This window comes from Sus scrofa, chromosome 14 (genome assembly GCF_000003025.6).
Source record: "Sus scrofa isolate TJ Tabasco breed Duroc chromosome 14, Sscrofa11.1, whole genome shotgun sequence".
Classification (NCBI taxonomy): Eukaryota; Metazoa; Chordata; class Mammalia; order Artiodactyla; family Suidae; genus Sus; species Sus scrofa.
Window position 1 is genome coordinate 96,119,968 of NC_010456.5, and position 20,067 is coordinate 96,140,034.

The 20,067-nt window shown below is 34.8% G+C and overlaps 1 protein-coding gene across 1 annotated transcript in view; it reads left to right on the forward strand.

Moving 5' to 3' along the window:
* The window catches only part of PCDH15 (protocadherin related 15), an 857,865-nt gene that overhangs the window by 589,800 nt on the left and 247,998 nt on the right, over positions 1-20,067 (forward strand). Inside the window, 1 exon segment of the mRNA XM_021073535.1 lies at positions 6,151-6,283. Within this exon segment, the coding sequence (XP_020929194.1) occupies positions 6,151-6,283 (133 nt within the window).

Here is a 20,067-nt window from a genome sequence, read left to right on the forward strand (position 1 = left end):
TATTCATTTATTTATTTTTCACTGAAGAGAGTGTTGTGCTAAATAGATCACGTTTAATCTGTACATGCTTCCATACTGTGGTTTGATATGTGTTTTAAACCACTTTGACTTTCAATGAATGAGATTTTAAATCCACTTCTTAGTTCCTATTTGCAAGTCATATCATTAATTTGCCTAGATAAGCTTTTGCCTACAGTAATTTGTACTTAGATTTTTTACTTGAGTAAAATTGTATTCCATTCCTGGAAACAAAGTGCCATTTTCAGAATTTGAATCTCCATGTCATTTCAGTGATACTAGGCATTTAGTTGACCTAGCCTCACTGTTTTCTTTATAGACAGTGGTTTGGGCACTAAAAGACCACCTTATAATGTTTGGTCAAACATCAAGTGGGACCTGCAGAGAATAAAATCCATATTCCTCCATCTTACGTGCTGAGATAATGTCCTGTTCCCTGTAGGAAAATGACATTTGCTATTTTCTGGAGGAATATTAATCTTTCAAATTGAGTTGATGAATGAACTGAAGAGTTGTGAGGCTTTGCTTTCAGTATTTCCTTTGAAAGGAAGATACTGTTGGAGAATTTTGAACATAAGACTATAGATTGTGATGTATTTTATGAATTGACCCAGCCAGCAACAGCGACATGTAAGCCTAATGAAATAATAACACTAAAAGCAATGGCAGTTTTCTGTCTTGTTCTTTTCAAATCATTCACTTCAATTTGTAAATTTCCATAACATTTACTCTCAAAATGAAGATAACATGAATTAACTGTTTATGTAAGTGTTATTCTGAGTAAACTAGCTAAAGATTCAGAGAGTAAGAGGAACCAGAGTCTGTAGTGGTTTTGTTTGAGTATTTTTCTTTAGTCTTTGATAAGCGTAAGAGAACAGATAAAAACCAAAAGACTAAACAATATTATGATATTTTGAGATAGGATTCACTTGGTGTCTGTAGTTCTCCTTTTACTTAATTGAAATATTTAAGTAAATATTTAATCTTAACATGAATAAAAAGTACTGCTAAATATTTATGAAAATGTAGAGAATAAAATACAGTCCCTACTCCCAAATATAAGAAAAATTATGATAAAACAGTTGATGCATATCATGGCATCTTTTTTTGATTGTCAATTTCTTTTCTTGGAACTGAAGGCTATATCTAACCAACACAAGATTAAATCACCCATTCTCAAAATTATTTTTCCATCGTGAATACATATTTTAAAAATTACTTCACATGATACATTTGACAGTAATAAAAAAATGATGGAAGTATTCATTTTAACAAAAATGTTGAGTTTCCACAATTTCTGTCCTTCTGGGAGGCACTGGGTATATCACACAAAATGAAATCTTTGCCGTCATAGCATTATGTAGAGGCACAGGTAAATCTGGACCTAGAGCAGTAGATAATTACAAGGGCAGGTGAACATGGACAGGAAACATAGTGAGATATCCTAGCAGAAGGAACAATAAAAGCAAAGACACAGAGACGTGGCAAAGAATTGTGTGTTGTAAGAAATGCTTAAAATCTATCAACCTATTCCCATTGTCAAGATGAAGTTTAAATCAGTAAGTATAGCACAAAATTCCCCAAATGATCTAACCCTTGCTCATTTCTCTGGTCTCAACTCCTACCATTGCCCTATTTATACCCTTCTCCTGAGTTGTACAAAAGGTATAGTTTTCTTGTATATTGCTCTCTGAATTTGCACATGTATTTTTCCCTGTCTGTAATGCCCTGTGGTTTTTACACCTAAGTACATTTTGTCCCTGTAACTCCCCTGAGAAGTTTCTCTGATGTTTTATGTTAGTTTCAAATGTGAAATTTTTGCTTCTGTGGATTCCTATATGCACTTCTAAATAGTAAAATAGAAGCTGTGAACACTGACTGTAAATAGTTTTTCTAGCACAGTGTTGGGAGACAAAGGAGAAAGATAATGTCTTTGTTTCAAGTCTACTAGTGAAAGCAATACAAATGCCTAGAACCTTAATCTTAGAAATGAAGTAGAAAATAGACACCTTATAGCATATGTGGACACATTTCAAAAAAAATTACTATACAGATTGCACAATCCTCTAAATGTCAAAAACATCTTCTCAAATACTATTGGATACTATTGTCATAGCCCAAAAACTTGACTTTTTAAATTGTTAAAATTTATACCGTTGCAAAAGTTAAAACTTCTTAGGTCTATCTTTACAACCTATTCTTTATTCTTTATTTTGCTATTAAAAACAAAGTACTATGGATTAAATTTCATTCATGATACAAATAATTAAAATTAATCATGGTATTATAACCTGAGCCCAAGTTTTGAAATGTCTGATTTCCTGTAAGATAACATTCTTAATTGCAAATCACAGTTGTTTTATACTCACACACAGAAACACATAAAAACAGATAACTAAAAAAATCTCCCTTTACTTCCCAAATGTGTAGGATGTGGGGTGAAAGGGCAGGCAGATTTTGAAATCAAAAGTCTTGCCTTTTAGTTTATCTGACATTGGTAATTAACTTTATAACCTTGATTCTGTCACTTAATTTTTCTGATTTTCTAATCTTCTTTTGCAAAATGAGAGTTAAACTAGATGGTTTCTAAGTCTTTTAAAATCATGAGATATCCGAGAAATTACATCACCTCTCTTGTTCTACTTTGACCTCATCACCAAAGGAGAAATAAAAAAAAATATGATTATTATGTTTAGAAATAGAGATTTATCTACATCATACTGGATATATTACAGAAATAAAATTTGTATTATGCAGATTCACAGTTTTATGCATTTAAGACTAGCTATAAAATGTAAATACAAAATGTTCACATGGAATGTTATTATTTATCTTATGAGTATCCTGTTTTTATTATGTGCATAACTGATGCTGTTGAATTACTGCTATTTATTACAGCATTAATGACATCATTTTATTGGTAATGCTATTGGTATTCAGTTTTAGGAAAGCTAACTCTGACACTATGCTGACATCAGGGATAAAAAGGCAATGGCATTTTAAAAGGCAGTAATCCTGAAGAAGGTTGGTACTTAAACACATTGTAGGGAAGTGCCAGGATGTTAAAGATGAAAAATGCAAGATCTTGGAATATAATCTTCCTCGAACAGCTCTAAGATGCAAGTCAAAGGGAAAGGAGATATGATTAGCAATGCTACCATTTGACTTACCCCAGAAAGAAGCAAAGGAAACAAAGGCATAAGGGCAGAGGAAGGATATGGTCATTTGTTTGCTCTCTTCTGCTTTGGGGAAGAGAGTCCTTTTTGCTTTGCATTTTACTTTTTGACAAATACACAAGCTTCATCTGAGTTAGAGGTCCTTATTGTAGTGTTGTGGTTGTAAACAGTTTAGCCCTCTAAAATGGGAAAATAGTCAAAGGGGGAAGATATAAAGAAATACACAAAGTATAATAAGTTTAGTATATATACTTTCAAGAACAGACAGACTCATTCTGGTAAAGACTTTTATGTGTTCCATACCAGTAAGCTGAAGCTCTAAAGAATATTCAAAAGCAGGCAAGGCCTAGCTTTTAGAAAGGAAACTTTGAATTTGGGGTACAGGTGTGTTCTAGGTTAAAAAAAGGTAATCCGTGAGGGACTCTCTGGCCTCCAGGGTTATTAAGGAGCGTTTTAGGTCAGTCTGTAGAGGAATACCCTGGGCTTCTAACTTTAGCAGATGAGTCTACATGTCATACTTCCCATGAACTTCTGGGAGAGGTCTTCTAAATCAAGTGTAGAAGGATCCATGGAAGTGTAGTGTATCCATGGAAAATGTAGATTTTCTGTCACACCAAAAGATTCTAACCCAGTGTGTCAGAACCATAACACTAAAACACTCTACTCTGGAAAGGGAAGATGTGCTACCACTGTGCCTGTAGGTTTTAGCCTAGAAGATGAAAAGATGCAATTAAAATGTCTAAAACATTTTAAAGAATGTGAATAAGGTAAAGTGAGTATGATAAATATGAGCTTATTTATTCCATTCCATAGAATAGAATGAGAAGCCTTATTTTGAACAGTTATCAATAATAACTGATACATAACATGCTTTTCTATATATATATGTATATATATACATATATATATACACAGACACACACACACATCCATACACATGTGCATACACATACATGTATATAAAATCTTACTTAATCCTTATGCTAATCTTAGACATTATTATTACTCTTACTTATCAGATGAAAACAGTGAAACTGAGAGAAGTGACATGCCCAAGATCACATGTGGTAGCATCAAAATTCTAACACCGGAGTGTATGGTTACAAGCCCTGTGCTCAACATCAGTCAGCTGGGGTTATAACCAATACCGTATAGGGTAAATGGTGTAGAAGTTATTGTGCATAGAGAATGTTCTGGCAGCAAAAAGGAAGAGGTTTTTTAAAATGTTTAAAAAACTTGATAGACAGCAGATACTAGAACAACCCTGGCTTATGAAGGGTAATGTCTGCAGTAGTACATATCTAGGGACTGCTGGTGGAATCAGCTCTCCACCTGGGAGGGTAATAGGCCCTCCTCATATTGACAATTACTCTGTTCCCGCAATGGGAGAATTGGGACCCTTCACACTTGATTTGTCACTTCCTGATATTTTACTTTTCACTGTGTTTTTCTTTTTCTTTTTCTTTTTGCATCTAGCCATTATAATACCTATATGTTAAGCTTAATATCTCTAAGTTTAGAAGGAACATTTGTTCATCCATTTTAACCTACTTGAAACATCTTACCCTTAAAACCCAAGTTGTAAAAATAAATATTTTGAAAAGAAAAGCCATTATAATTTGATTATTGGCAAATTTTAATCATGAGATAAAATCAGAGAAAGAATGAAGGTAAATATTTTAGCTGATTATGAAGTCTAAGAGATTTTCACTTAAAATGAGATTACTTTGGAAAACATTGCGTTAAATTTAAGTATGACTTTTTTAAGTCACTGCAGCTTTTTAGAGGTGCTTAATACTTTACAGGTCTACTGAGAATATGTTCAGAAACTAGTTGGACTTAGGTATATTATAGCGTGACAAACTAAAATGACATTTTCAGTGCCTATGATCTATATTCCTCTTAAAAGTTTTAAAATACAGTATTATAGTATAATAATCTCAGAAAAATATTTCTGGTGATCATGTCTTTTAGGTGAAGCAATTTATACAAAGAGCTTTGGCCTTCTTTAAGAAAACTCAAACCGCCAAGTAGAAATTGTGTTTTGAATAAAAAGGCATGGTTTTATTAAAATACATTTAAAATATACAACTCGGGCAGCAACAGTATGTTGTTCAAGACAGAAGGCTAACTTTGTAAATTCCCAGGTATCATTAACCTATTTTAGCCAATGTTTCTTCTGTACAAACCTTGAACAACTTGCTTCTTTACCTTTTGCTGTGTAAAGAAATTTCAGACCTTAAATATTGCAAAAGAAAGTGATTATGTCCATGCTAATGTTTTTGTCCTTATGATAATAGAATGCCTTCTTATCCCTCAAAAAAAAAAAAAAAAGTCAGTCTAAGGCTTAAATCTAATTTCTAAACTTTCATATTATACTCTTTAAAGATTTAAAAGCAGGTTTGGTTTGTTTGCAAATATTTTACCCAATAATTACTTTATGGCTCTGACTTTTGACATGCATTTCATTAAGCCGTTGATGTCAGCAATTAAACTAGTAAAACACAGCCCATATTTTGTTTTGTGTGTTATTGTAATCAATACTCCCTCTACTGGTTTAATAGGAAGAGAGCCCCAAACACAGCTCTACCAGATTATAAAATATATACATATTTTTTACTAATAGGGAAGCATTACAAAATAAAGGAAGAAATCAAGACAAGTTAATTTATTAGCTTTATTTGTACAACTATTCCATTTTAATTCACATTATTAATCTAAGGAAAAATTGGTACCTGAGGCATTTTTTTTCTTTTACTAAGATAGCTTCATAAAAACATTATCTTTTGGTAGTAGCTTTTATTTTTCCACCCTTTCATTCTGAATTATTTTATCATTTTATATAAAAATTCAGAATTTCCCCTCCTGTAAACCCAACAACAGAATACCAAATGCAGTCTGTCATGAAACGTGATGTAAATTTTTACCCATCTTGTTTGCTTCTTTTTCTCTGCAGGCACTCCATCTGCACTGTGTACATTGAAGTGCTTCCTCCAAATAATCAAAGCCCGCCTCGCTTCCCACAGCTGATGTATAGCCTTGAAATCAGTGAAGCCATGAGGATTGGTGCTGTTTTATTAAATCTACAGGTATGCTCCTTAATGTGTGTATTAAGTTCTAGCAGCAACCTTGAAGCTAATGGGTTTATATCTGTGCGTGGGGGGCGTAAACCTCACATGTCTGCTTACACGCTAATGAATGAAAATTCCATCTGGAAAGGAAGCCCAGGATAATATGGATGGAGAGCTTCCACAGCTAATCTATTCTATTGATTGCCACTACTGAAGAATGCATGCTAGCTGGCAGGGATTAGCTGCAATCATTACAAGAGAGAATGAAGGGATTGGAAACATGCACTTGAATATTTTGCACTTTGCATCCAAAGAGTCTGCAGCTGACTATGATTTTCTGTCTTGGATTCCTTTGCCCTAGCAGGATTTATTTTTGCTGCAGTGTTGTACAGAGAAAATAACTTTAGATTCACCAGCTGATGGTACGCATTCTAATTCTGAGGCAGACAACTTCATTCTGTGGCCATGGGCAAGTCTTATAATTGCTGTGCCTTGGTTTATTTGTTTAGATGAACAGGGTAGGTTTAGGTGATTATTTCCCTTGCAGCTCCTGATTCATGGGCATATGAATTACTTGCAGAACAATAAGTTGATTTTCACTATTTATATATCCCTAACTAAAACACATTTGGCCAGAAAATGCTATATTTTCAACTGAATCTACAGTCTCAAGTTGGGCTACAGTGGCATTGATAATAACTGTCACTTGCTGTAAAAATCGTAGGGGCTATAACATGACATATTATTTTACCTATGAATGTTCAGAGAACAGAGAATGTATCTTCTCCTGGTGTTATATGGGAATGGCAGGAAGTGTTGACATGAGAATTCAGGAAGCTGGCCTTGAAGGTTAGGAGAGATTTTAATGTGATGATTTAGGAAAATTGATCTACCATCCAATAAGGTGACATGAGGCATAGCTACATCTTATTCAAATCCCATTTAAATATAGATACCCTCTCACTTAAACTCTGATCATATAAAAGTGAAGCTTCCATAGAATGTTTACACTGGAAAGAATGCAATTATGAAACATACCCACCTTAATATCCAGATGTGGAGAGTGACCCTCATAGAAAATAAATGAGGCCTACATTTTTTTTATTATTTAATTCTCATTATTTCCAAAACAAGGCTCATTCCATTATATCCCACCTATCTGAGACGGTCAAAAATTTGGTTGGTGCCATCAGCTACTTCTCTTTGCCTCTGCCCTGATATTTATTTTGTTGCTTTTCTCCAGGTTAAGAAATAATTTGCCTTTGTTGTTGTTTTACTATTAAAACACAAGAAACGAAATTATGTAAAAGTATACATATTAGTAATAAGGACATTTGAGATATTTTAATGAGAAAAAAAAAACCCTCTACAGCTTCTTTTGGAGGGAGACAGCATCTAGTTAAATTACGAAAATGATAAAAGTATAAAAAAACAAATATTAAGTACATTTATGTTATAATGAAAATCCCTCTTTACATAGATTGGAATTTATTTATTTAAACAAGAAGAAAAGAAAAATAAATCTTAAATTTGTGAGATCCTGGCCAAGAAATTTTACCTGTTTTACCTTTAAATATTTCTTAAGAATGTGCCTTTGTATAATTTAACTTTCTATGAGTAAGATATAATTTTACTTCTAAGATGGCTCAGATTTCATTTCAGTAAATCCAGACATATCTAGGAACGACATTCTAGGAGAATAATTCTACCTGTGAGTTAAAGATGAAAAGGAGTTGGCCTTTTTCGTATCTCAAATTTATCTAGCACAAAAGCTGAGAACATACTTGAAATGACATTTCTATTCACCCTTTGTGCTTCTGGTAGAAGCAAAAGAAAGGGTGCCAATTGCAGTGGCAGTCTCTATTAGAAGGAACTAGGATGACACCATCAAGGCATTTTTCATAGGCCACCAAGCATACACTTTTGCTCATGATCAGCTGAGATTCAATTTAAACTAGTGACCTAAAAGTTGAAAAGCTTCCATCAAATTACTCTTCCAAAGACTTCTAATAACAGAATGCATTAGAGGTACTTCTGGCTACATCCTCATCTGTTTTGCACCTGGCACTACCCACTACCAACTCACAGCTCAATTTAGAAAGACAGGATTTTGTGGGGAAATATATTTTCAGGGGTAACAGCAGACTGATGTCAAAATAATCTATTTTGACTGAGATCAGAGTGGTTTCTTTTCAGACGACAATCCTCGTTTATCTCCCCTCACCCTGCTTTTCATTTTTTTTTAATTTTAAGTATTTTCCTTTCATTCTATCAAAAATCTGTTTTGCAGGGCTGCAGTATTGATGGCATTCGGTAGAGAGAAATGCTACCCAGAGCTCTCCTTTTTCAAATTTTCTATGCTGATCAGGGTTAGTATTAGGTGGAGCTTTTTCTTCCAGAATTGGTCAGATCTTGCTCTATAGAGTGCTCCTTCGAGATAATTCTCAGCTGCCAGTGAAGCCCATAGACAGGTGTGCTGGAGCCAGAGTGCACATGGGATCATAAGAGCAAATTCTGTGCATCTCTCCCCAACTCCCTGTTGAGTTACGTCATATTGCTTGCTTGAAATTGGCCATGGTGGGTGTATTTATACCACAGAAATTAGCAAATGCAACAAATCAGTACCCCTAGTCCAGAGCCAGTTGTTTAACTTTTACCATCACACCACTAGATTTGGAGCCAATTTCCTCAAAGATTTTAATCATTAAAATGGATCGACTCCAACAGCTTCCCTCCCTCTGAAATTTTGATCTACTTTTCATCACTTAAAGATGAGCCAGTGCTACCAACGAGGACTCTATATTATATTCAAATACGATAAATCTCAGCTTTTATTTTAACTCTCACAAGAGCATTATCTCCTTCCAAATTATCTTAAAATGTATGCCTCACATTCTCATTGACTGTTTGACTCACCCCTCTTAGCATTAGCATAATCCTCCTTTCCTACACATGGAATCATCTTGTATCATCACCATCATTCTCATCTACATATGCTAATAATTGTTATATAATAACACTTATGTGAAACTTAGGCAGGAACTATTTAAGTTTTTCACTTATTGCTTCAGTGAGGACAGCTAGGTTTATTTTATGCATGCATCCTCAAGCTAAAAATTTCAACAATTTATAACCGACAAGTTTATTTTCCTACTCACACTGGATGTCCATCATGGATCCATTCCAATTCTGTTCTTCATCATTTTCACTTCAGTTCAGAATGGCAAGATAGCCTCTGTCTGGGGCAGTGTCATTCTTCTGTCAAGAGTGAAAAGACAGGCAAAAAAAGTCGTATGCTCGTGCTTCTCCCAGAAGAGACACGGGAACTTTCTGCCCATATTTCATTCACAAAACCAAGTCACAAGACTGCTAATGGTTAATTATGTGGAGATGTATAATCCTTCTACTGGAGGCAGATACTATTCACATTATTAAGTCTCTCGTCAAGAGCTATGAGTTTTTTTGGTATAGTCTTCACTTTCCATGTTATTATAGATAGCAGTTTTGCTAAATTATTAATTACTGCCTAACAAGATTTCCCATACTTCTTGCACCCAGTAACGGTTTCCTCACAGACCTCCTCTCTGTTGATGTCACAGCTGTTTAGTCTTTTGGTATTTTTTTATGGCATCCTCCATTTTTAAGTACCAAATTGTGAATCAGTTAAGAATGCCAGTCTTTTGTTGCCAAATTTCACACCCTACACCCATCACTAGTTGGCAGTGACTGTTATATTCAGTTTTCACTCCATAACTCAGATTGATGAAACAACCTCTGTCTAAAATTAACTGATCTCTTGACTGAGGACAATGGAAAACAAAACAAAATACAACACAATAAAAAACAAATCCTAGTTATTTGCTGTTATCCAGAAGTGATGCAAGTAATATTTTCCCATATATTTTCCTGCCATTGGCCAAAGAAATTCACATGGATACTTTTGAGTTAATAAGTCAAGAATGTGTAATCTTCACATAAACAAATGATTCTACAAGTTCATGGCAAAATTCAGTGAGGCAGGGATGTCATTTTCTCTCCAAAGGGACTGCCAATATTTTCAAAATATTTACTTTGAACACTAAAATATGTATAAGCAAGTATACTTTAACACACATATTTCACCATTTAATTCTTATAAAAACCCAATGCAACTGGATCTATTACTATGATGATCATAGTTTTGCAAATCGTGAAACTGAGCCACAAAATGTAGATGGCTGTTTTTCTAATCTCGCTATGCTGAGAAGTTGTAAAGAAAGGACAAAATTCTAAGCATGTGGCTTACCCATATTCTCACCCACTATGCCTGTGCACATAGAGTATCCTGGCAAGTCCTCCATCTTTTGTCCTTTATCTACTCAAGCTGTTGGAGGATAGGTACTGTTTCCACACTGAGGCCGCTTTATAGTTTGGCTGATAACCATTCTTCAACACTCAAAAGTTCCCACCTATTAATCACCCTCAGCCCAACCCCAACTGCAAAGTACTGCCTATTTCACTTTCTGGACAAAGAGAAAATACACATGCTCCTTAAAAACAGCTTATCGATAACAGTCTTTCTGAAATAGTTGATTGGTACATATTTCATACAGTCCATTCTTAGAGGAGGGAGGTTACAACTTAATTGTCAGAACACCAAATCCTATGCACATCTATTGCTTAAAATAACAAAAACATTAAAAAAATTATTTGGTTCAGTAGAATTTGATAAATTGTGTGTAGAAGTTCTCTTAACTAGAATTATTAATTGTCCTTAACTCTACCATAATGTCTCAATAATTTATTTGACTTAATTTCTAATATTTGCTTATCAATTGTGATACATTATTCAAAGTCAGCTACCTTAACCTGCTCAAAAAATTGTATCTCTTCAACATATGCATAATGCATCATTTCATTTGGTCTTGTTGGGGTGGAAGAAATTTTCTTTCTAGTTTCTTCTGGCTGGCCTGAGAATTAAATTGACATGAGACAGATTAACAGGAGAAAATTGAACAAAAATTTAATAACACTTATACATGGGAAAAACTCAAGAAAATCAAGGACTCCCCCAAATGGCTGAAACCCTCATCTTAAATATCATCTTACGCTGAAGACAAAAAAGCAGATGGCTGGGGTCTTGCTTTGAGACTAAACCATGAGTCTAAGAGGAAGAAAGCAGTTCAGAGGTAGATGAAAAAGATCAACTATTGGATAAACATATTGTTTGCTGTGCTATACAGAAATAATGGGACGCAGGAATTTTAACAAACAGAATTTGCTAGGTTCCTTCCTATCTACACACTTAATTCAAACTATAGCTATCTATGGTGGTAGCTCTCTTACCTATCTTTTGGGCAGTTGTGGGGAGGTCAAAAGTTCTTCCTAAGTTTTTTGAGCCTTGGAAATAATCAGCCTGAATTAATGGTCATGCCCTAGAGACATACTCTGGGGTGACAAAGTTTTCTCCCTTAAAGCCATCACCCTGGCCCTAATAACTAGGCCAATATTATTAGATATGATTATCTTTGTTATCTGGCAAATGAGGAAACTGCAATTCAGAAACAGCAAGGTTTGTAAGCCAGAGTAGTTTTATTTCATTTTGTTTTACCCTTTGAATCCTAAATCAGGATTCCTTCCACTTTATCATAATATTTTATTTATTTATTTATTTATTTATTTATTTATTTATTTTTAAATTTTTTATTTACTCACTGAATTTATCACATTTATAGTTTACAATGATCATCACAACCCAATTTTACAGCATTTCCATCCCAAACACTCAGTGCCTCCCCCCACCCCCTGAACTGTTTATTTGGAAACCATAAGTTTTTCCCAAAGTCTGAGTCAGTATCTGTTCTGCAAAGAAGTTCACTGTGTCCTTTTTTCAGATTCCACATATCAGTGAAAGCATTTGATGTTGGTGTCTCATTGTATGACTGACTTCACTTAGCATGATAATTTCCAGGTCCATCCATGTTGCTAAAAATGCTGATATTTCATTCCTTTTAATGGCTGAGTAATATTCCATTGTGTATATGTAACACACCTTCTTGATCTGCTCCTCTATCCAGTGGACATTTAGGTTGTTTCCATGTCTTGGCTATTGAAAAGTGTGTTGCAATGAACATCGGAGTACATGTGTCTTTGCAAGTCATGGTTTTCTCTGGATAGATGCCTAGGAGTGGGATTGCTGGATCAAATAGTAGTTCTATTTTTAGTTTTCTGAGGAATCTCCATACTGTTTTCCACAGTGGTTGCACCAATTTACAATCCCACCAACAGTGTACTAGGGTTCCTTTTTCTCCACACCCTCTCCAGCACTTATTGTTTGTAGACTTTTTAATGATGGCCATTCTGGCTGGTGTAAGGTGGTACCTCATAGTGGTTTTGATTTGCATTCCTCTAATAATGAGTGATGTTGAACAACTTTTACTGTGTTTTTTGGCCATCCATATGTCTTCTCTGGAGAATTGTATGTTTAGATCTTCTGCTCATTTTTTGATGGGGTTGTTTGTTTTTTTGGTATTGAGTGGTAGGAGGTGTTTATAAATTTTGGAGATGAATCCCTTGTCAGTCGATTCATTTGCAAAGATTTTCTCCCATTCTGTGGGTTGTCTTTTTGTGTTGTTTACGGTTTCCTTTGCTGCGCAGAAACTTTTAAGTTTAATTAGGTCCCAGTTATTTATTTTTGTTTTTACTGTCATTACTCCAAGAAGTGGATCTGAGAAGATGTTGCTGAAGTTTATGTCGGAGAGTGTTTGGCCTATGTTTTACTCTAAGAGTTTTATAGTATCTGGTCTTATATCTAGGTCTTTAGTCCATTTTTAGTTTATTTTTGTTTGTGGTGTTAGGGAGTGTTCTAATTTCATTCTTTTCCATGCGGCTATCCAGTTTTCCCAGCACCACTTATAGAATAGGCAGTCCTTTCTCCATTGTATATCCTTGCTTCCTTTGCCATAGATTAGTTAGCTGTAGGTGCTTGGGTTTAAATTTGGGCTTTCTATCCTGTTCCACTGATCTATATTTCTGTCTTTGTGTCAGTACCATATGGTTTTGATGACTGTAGCTTTGTAGTATAGTCTGAAGTCAGGGAGCCTGATCCCTCCAATTCCATTTTTCTTTCTCAGGATGTCTCTGGCTATTCTGGGTCTTTTGTGCTTCCAAACAAACTTTAAAATATTTTGTTCAAGTTCTGTGAAAAATGTCCTTGGTAATTTGATAGGGATTGCATTGAATCTGTAGATTGCCATGGGTAGTATAGTCATTTTGATAATATTGACTCTTCCAATCCAAGAGCATGGTATGTCTTTCCATCTATTTGTGTCATCTTTGATTTCTTTCATCAGTGTCTTATAGTTTTCAGAGTACAGGTGTTTTGTCTCTTTAGGTAGTTGTACTCCTAGATATTTTATTCTTTTGAATGCGATAGTAAACAAAATTGCTTCTCTAATTTCTCTCTCTCTCTCTCTTTTTTTTTTTTTTTTTTTTTTTTTTGTCTTTTTGCCATTTCTTGGGCTGCTCCTGCAGCATATGGAGCTTCCCAGGCTAGGGGTCTAGTCAGAGCTGTAGCTGCCAGCCTATGCCAGAGCCACAGCAATGCAGGATCCAAGCCACATCTGCGACCTACACCATAGCTCATGGCAACGCCAGATTGTTAACCCACTGAGCAAGGGCAGGGATCGAACCTGCAACCTCATGGTTCCTAGTCGGATTCACTAACCACTGTGCCACAACGGGAACTCCTAATTTCTCTTTCTGATCTTCCATTGTTAGTATATAGAAATGCCATTGATTTCTGTGTATTAATTTTGTATCCTGTGACTTTGCCAAATTCATAGATGAGCTTTAACAGTTTTCTGGTAGAGTCTTTAGGATTCTCTAGGTATAATATCATGTCATCTGCAAATAGTGATAGTTTTACTTCTTCCTTTCCAATTTGGATTCCTTTTATTTCTTTTACTTTTCTGATTGCCATGGCTAGGACTTCCAAAACTGTTGAACAGTAGTGGCGAGAGCAGACATCCTTGTGTTGCTCCTGATCTCAGCTTTTTACCATTGAGAATGATGTTAGCTGTGGGTTTGTCATAGATGGCCTTTATTATGTTGAGGTAGGTTCCCTTCCCTCCATGCCCTCTTTCTGAAGGGTTTTTTTATCAGAAATGGGTGTTGGATTTTGTCAAAGCCTTTTTCTGCATCTGTTGAGATGATCATATGTTAATGTGATGTATCACACTGATTGATATGTGGATATTGAAGAATCCTTGCATCCCTGGGATAAATCCCACTTGATCATGATGTACAATCCTTTTAATGTATTGTTGGATGTGGTTTGCTAGTATTTTGCTGAGGATTTTTGCATCTATGTTCATCAGTGAAATTGGCCCGTAGTTTTCTTTTTTTGTGTGTGATATCTTTGTCTGGTTTTGGTATCAGGGTATAGGTGGCTTCATAGAATGAGTTTGGGAGTGTCCCTTCCTCTGCAATATATTGGAATAGTTTCAGAAGGATAGGTGTTAGCTCTTCTCTAAATGTTTGATAGAATTCACCTGTGAAGCCATCTGGTCCTGGACTTTTGTTTGCTGGAAGGTTTTCAATCACAGTTTCAATTTCAGTACTTGTGATTGGTCTATTTGTCTTTTCTATTTCATCTTGTTTTAGTCTTGGAAGAGTGTACTTTTCCAGGAATTTGTCCATTTCTTCTAGTTCGTCCATTTTATTGGCACATAGTTTGCATATAGTAGTCTCTTACGATCCTTTGTATTCTGTGATATCTGTTGTTACTTCTCCTTTTTCACTTCTAATTTTATTGATTTGGGTCCTCTCTCTTTTTTCTTGATAAGTCTGGCTAAGGGTTTATCAATTTTGTTGATCTTTTCAAAGAACCAGCTTTTTGTCTCGTTGATCTTTTCTATGGTTTTTTTCATTTATATTTCATTGATTTCTGCTCTGATCTTTATGATTTCTTTCCTTCTACTAACTTTAGGTCTTGTCTGTTCTCTCTCTAGCTGCTTTAGATGTAAAGTTAGTTTAGGCTATATAAAGACTACTACACTTAATTTTTTCCTGACTTTTTGGTGAGTGGATATGTTTTATATCACTATTAGGTCTGTGTTTTCCAAAGGTTAATTTTGTGGTGTTATATGAGGGTAATAGATACTAAAAGTTGTGGGAAGATATGATTTAATGCAATGGTCTCGAGAAGAAGTAATTAAAAGAAAAATAATTGACTGTTGTTATCCTCTCTAACAGAGAGGATGTAGAACAGAATATAGATTACAACCTAGATAAAGCACGGTCAAGTAAATTAAATAAATAAATAAATAAATACCCAGATTCTACCTCAAAGATTCCTGGTTCTTGGTGGAATATTCTCCAAGAAACTAGGTAAGAGATATACCAGAAGTTTTGGAAAACTTTACCGTAGAAGTAGATGAGGATAAAATTTTTGATGCTCTATTGTTTGATAATTCAGTGTTTCTCTTAATCTTCAACTAAGAGAAGAAAATCCAAGGGGAGATTGGCATCCAGTTCTCTAATGTAACAGCTTATTAGACTTGAATCAGTGCATTTACAATAGGGAAAGGACGTTGGAAATGGATGTCATGGTGAGGACAAGAAGTAAGTCATCAAGATGACATGAACAGATCCCTGGAAGACTTTTTCCAATGTTGTAGGTAAGGTGGATGCTGCCTGGGTCCACAGACCTCAGAGTTGAGGCTTGTAAATGAAATAAAAACTAAGGTGACTATAGCACGTGGAGAAAAAGGCAGGTACATTAATATACTTATTAGACTGCAAACTAGGCATTCTGTAGAATATATGGTGGACTATCTCAAGGTATCACCAATTCCTAGGATGGCAGCTTTGAGTTGCATCCTTTAACATGTAGTCTGTCGGCACCAGTCCCCTTCCACACTAATCTCATGCAACCTCAATACAGAAAATTTTTTCAAGAAATATGTTTTTCCCTCTCCATCCTTTCTACTCCAGCATCAGAGTGAAATTGAAAAGAAGAGCATGAATGATTGAGAAGATCGCATTCACTGTACTCTAAGTCCCCAGAAACAAAAGTTGTTTTAAAATAAAGAGGAATGTATCATATAAATAAAAGTGAGACAGTTTTGCTATGTAGGAGTTATATGTATAAACTGAGACATCATTGGTGAAGTCAGCTACTCACTAGAAATGGAGGTGAGCAACACAGTAGCCTGATAGCAACCTGAAAGAAATAAAATCAGTTAATTTTTTAACCCAGGAGTTGAGATTCTTTATTCAATCTGAGCATAAAGATAATTCAAATCTTAAGTTTTGTACATACAATGAAGGTACAGGGAAGAAAATATTTAGGAGACATCTGGCATTTAAAGCAATGAACTCTGGACCCGCTTCATTCCATCCCAAGGTTCATAGTTGTAATACTCTCCTGCATTACTAGCTGAACATAATGATAAAGTATATTATTCTCAAGGCTTTGACATTGCTTCTAACAAAACTTATTCAAGATGGAAAACTTGTTTCTTTCACATTTATGCAAATAGTCAAAAGTATCTATTTATCAGCAGTAGCTTATACCTGATTTAAGAGAACAAATCTTAGTGATGAATAAGTTTTGAATCAAATGATCTTATTGCTGGTAAGGTCATTTCAAAGGAAAGTTCACCTACACTTTGCAAAATGAATAACAAACACATATGTGGAAAATGGAATAAAGATATGAATCTCTTTTGCATAATATATTCCTGTAAGGGTGAATGGCTGAGATTAGGGAAAAATAAGAGATAGCAATTATTCCTTAATTTGAAATATCTATCTCCCTGCCCTCTATTTTTGCTACCAGTTCTATATTTTATTGACACATGAACTTTTTTTCTGAAAATGAGTGGTGGTAGAAACAATAAATGACTTGAAATGAGGACATTGTTGATATTTTTAAAAATAAAGAACAGGTGTAGTAAAGCACAGGTTGACAACCACAGCCACTCAGCAAAGTGGCCTTTTTATATGGCTGGTAAACTGAGAATGGTTTGCATACTTTAAAAAATTTGTTAATAAAATAAAAACAAAGAAAAAATGAGGAGTTCCCATCGTAGCCACAATGGTTAACGAATCCGACTCGGAACAATGACGTTGCAGGTTCAATCCCTGACCTTGTTCAGTGGGTTAATGATCTGGCATTGCCGTGAGCTGTGGTGTAGGCCGCAGACGCCCATCGAATCCCGCATTGCCCTGGCTCTGGCGTAGGCCGGCGGCTACAGCTCTGATTCGACCCCTAGCCGGGGAACCTCCATATGCCTTGGGTGTGGCCCCAGAAAAGACAAAAAAAAAAAAGTGAAATAAGAAAACAAACAAAAAATGAATATACCAAGAGTAATATGGAGAGACAACATGCAGCCTAAAAATTTTCATGACTTTTTAAGGGAAAAATTTTTTTTCTGACCCTTGCAGTATACAATTGAGTATCATTCAAAATGAAACAAAACAAACAAATAAATAAAAAAGTCCATTATATTTAAATAAAGTGTAAAGGCACCTCTAAAAAAAGAAAAACAAGTAAAAATATTTCTAGACCTCTAAGACTTAGCATTAGTTTAGTATATTAATTTGAATTACCGGATGGATGATTTATTTAAACTCTACCAAAATCCTGTTGTCTGATATGAGTCTTACATTAGCTAGTTGAAAATGGAAACAACATTAGTTATCAAGGTATATTTCATATGTATATAAACACATACCTTAGGTCAATACACATTTGTTAAGTAAAATAACAGGAACAACCTTATCCTTTGGTATATACCCAAAGATAGAATTTTAAGACCTTAGGAAACAGGAGGGAGGTTATTGTCTTTTGGATAGTGAAGCAGAAATTAAATGAGATAGTGTGTAATTTACATAGTTTAGTGCATATAATGGAAAAAAAAATTCTTAACTAGTGGTATTTTTATTTCTATTCTCCAAGAGGAACATTGCCAGTCTTGTTTTTCAATTAATTCATACTATGATTTGAGATTTTAAAAGTGGACAAGAAAGTACTGGGTACTTGGAATAAAGGAAAGGAAAGTGAAATGTCCAATGTAGAGAAATGGATACATTCCAAATAATCTATTTACCCACTTTGTGATTTTACTAGTTCCTCCTTTGAGAAGAAATGATCATTGGCAATTTAAAGGACAAAAAAACACTTTGAAAGTCCAAAAGGTAGATGACTACAAGATCAATAATAATAGCATCACCATCTAATTTTAATTGAATGCTACTATTAGCCAGGAAGTATACCAAACATTGAAAGCCTCCTCATCTTTTACACTCCCAACAAAGCAGTAACTTTTCCCATGTCAGAGCCCTGCAGAGAGGGGATTCTATCTCTAGCTTCTGAGCCTAGGGGGCTGTGTGCTAACCCTTATCCTATTCTTCCTCTCCTAGACTCTGAGTTTTCTTGTTTCTTTCAGTTGTGCTGGAACTTGCAAATAATCCCTTTATTAGTAGGGTAGATCTTTTCACAAGGCAAATCATTCTTTTCTTTCTAAGGTCTGTTGACAAGCCTTGATTTTGTTTTCCTGCATTTTCTTCTTGATTCTTTACAAAAGTGAAGAAAAATACTAATACATAATGTCCATTGCTACTGGAAAACTTAATTTAGCCCCTGCTCTAAGCTTCTGGTTCTACTTTTCAGTGAGCTGACTAGCTCTGGCAGCTTGAGCCGCTTTTCTTTCCCTGGCTACTCCTTTCTGAAGACTGCAAATCAAGTAAAACAGCTCAGACACAAATAGCAGGAAAAAAGTAGAACGTGGTATGAAGCAGAACAAAAAGTAAGATATTGCCACCTCTGATCATCTGAGAAAAAAAAAATATGCATTTTACTGATGAAACTACTTGGGTATAAGTGTAAGATGGTGCTTTGGTCAGCTTTCAGCATATGCTTTCCTTTCATCTTTATCCATTTTTCTCATTTAAAAAATAGTTTCAAAAAGCTATAGAATTTAAACTATATGCCTCAAAGAATTATTAGTTTTCATCCTGAAGGAAAATTCCTGCTGCCTTGATCTTGCTACAGAATTGATCCATTTCCAGAACAGTATGAATAAAATGAAAGCCGTCATATGCTAAGCTCCTCTGCATTAACAGGTCTTGTAAGAGGTGCTAATTTGTTTTTCTGACATGTTTGAAATGTTCTAGAAGTTTTGAGAGTTCTTATTCTTTTTCTTTTTGTGATGAACATTTCTTATAAAAAAGGATATATTTTTCCCTAAAGATGATACAGGAATTTATGATTCATGAATGCTTTGCAACTGGTGCAGGCACAAAATGCATGAATCATAGGTCCTATGCTGTAAATTTTGTAGTGTCATTTATATTATGGGGATCACTTTAGATATGTCCTCTGGAGAATTGCTCTTCTGTTATCAAAGAAGCTTCTTTTTTTTGAGAATTTTGATTTTTTTTAATGTGTTGCTATGTAGATAGACACAGCAGATTGTAATGAGAGATGACTATTTCCCCTTTGGTTTCATAATATATGATTTATTCTATTTAGTAGGTTGCCCTGATTTTGCTAAGTGTGAGGAATAAAAATTTCATTCATTTTTCCTCTATGTTTTTATTTCATGTAGTAGAAAATACATTTTTTTATCTTACTTTTGCACTAGATTTCAGATGGCTCTCATCATTAACATTATCGCAAAGGAATCCTCTCATAGAAGTTGAAAGGCATTGAACACTGATATTGGCTACCTGGTTCCAAAGTATACTTTATATTTTATATGAAATGTACATAGATAAAAGATAGAGATATATCTCACAATGCAAAGCAACCACTT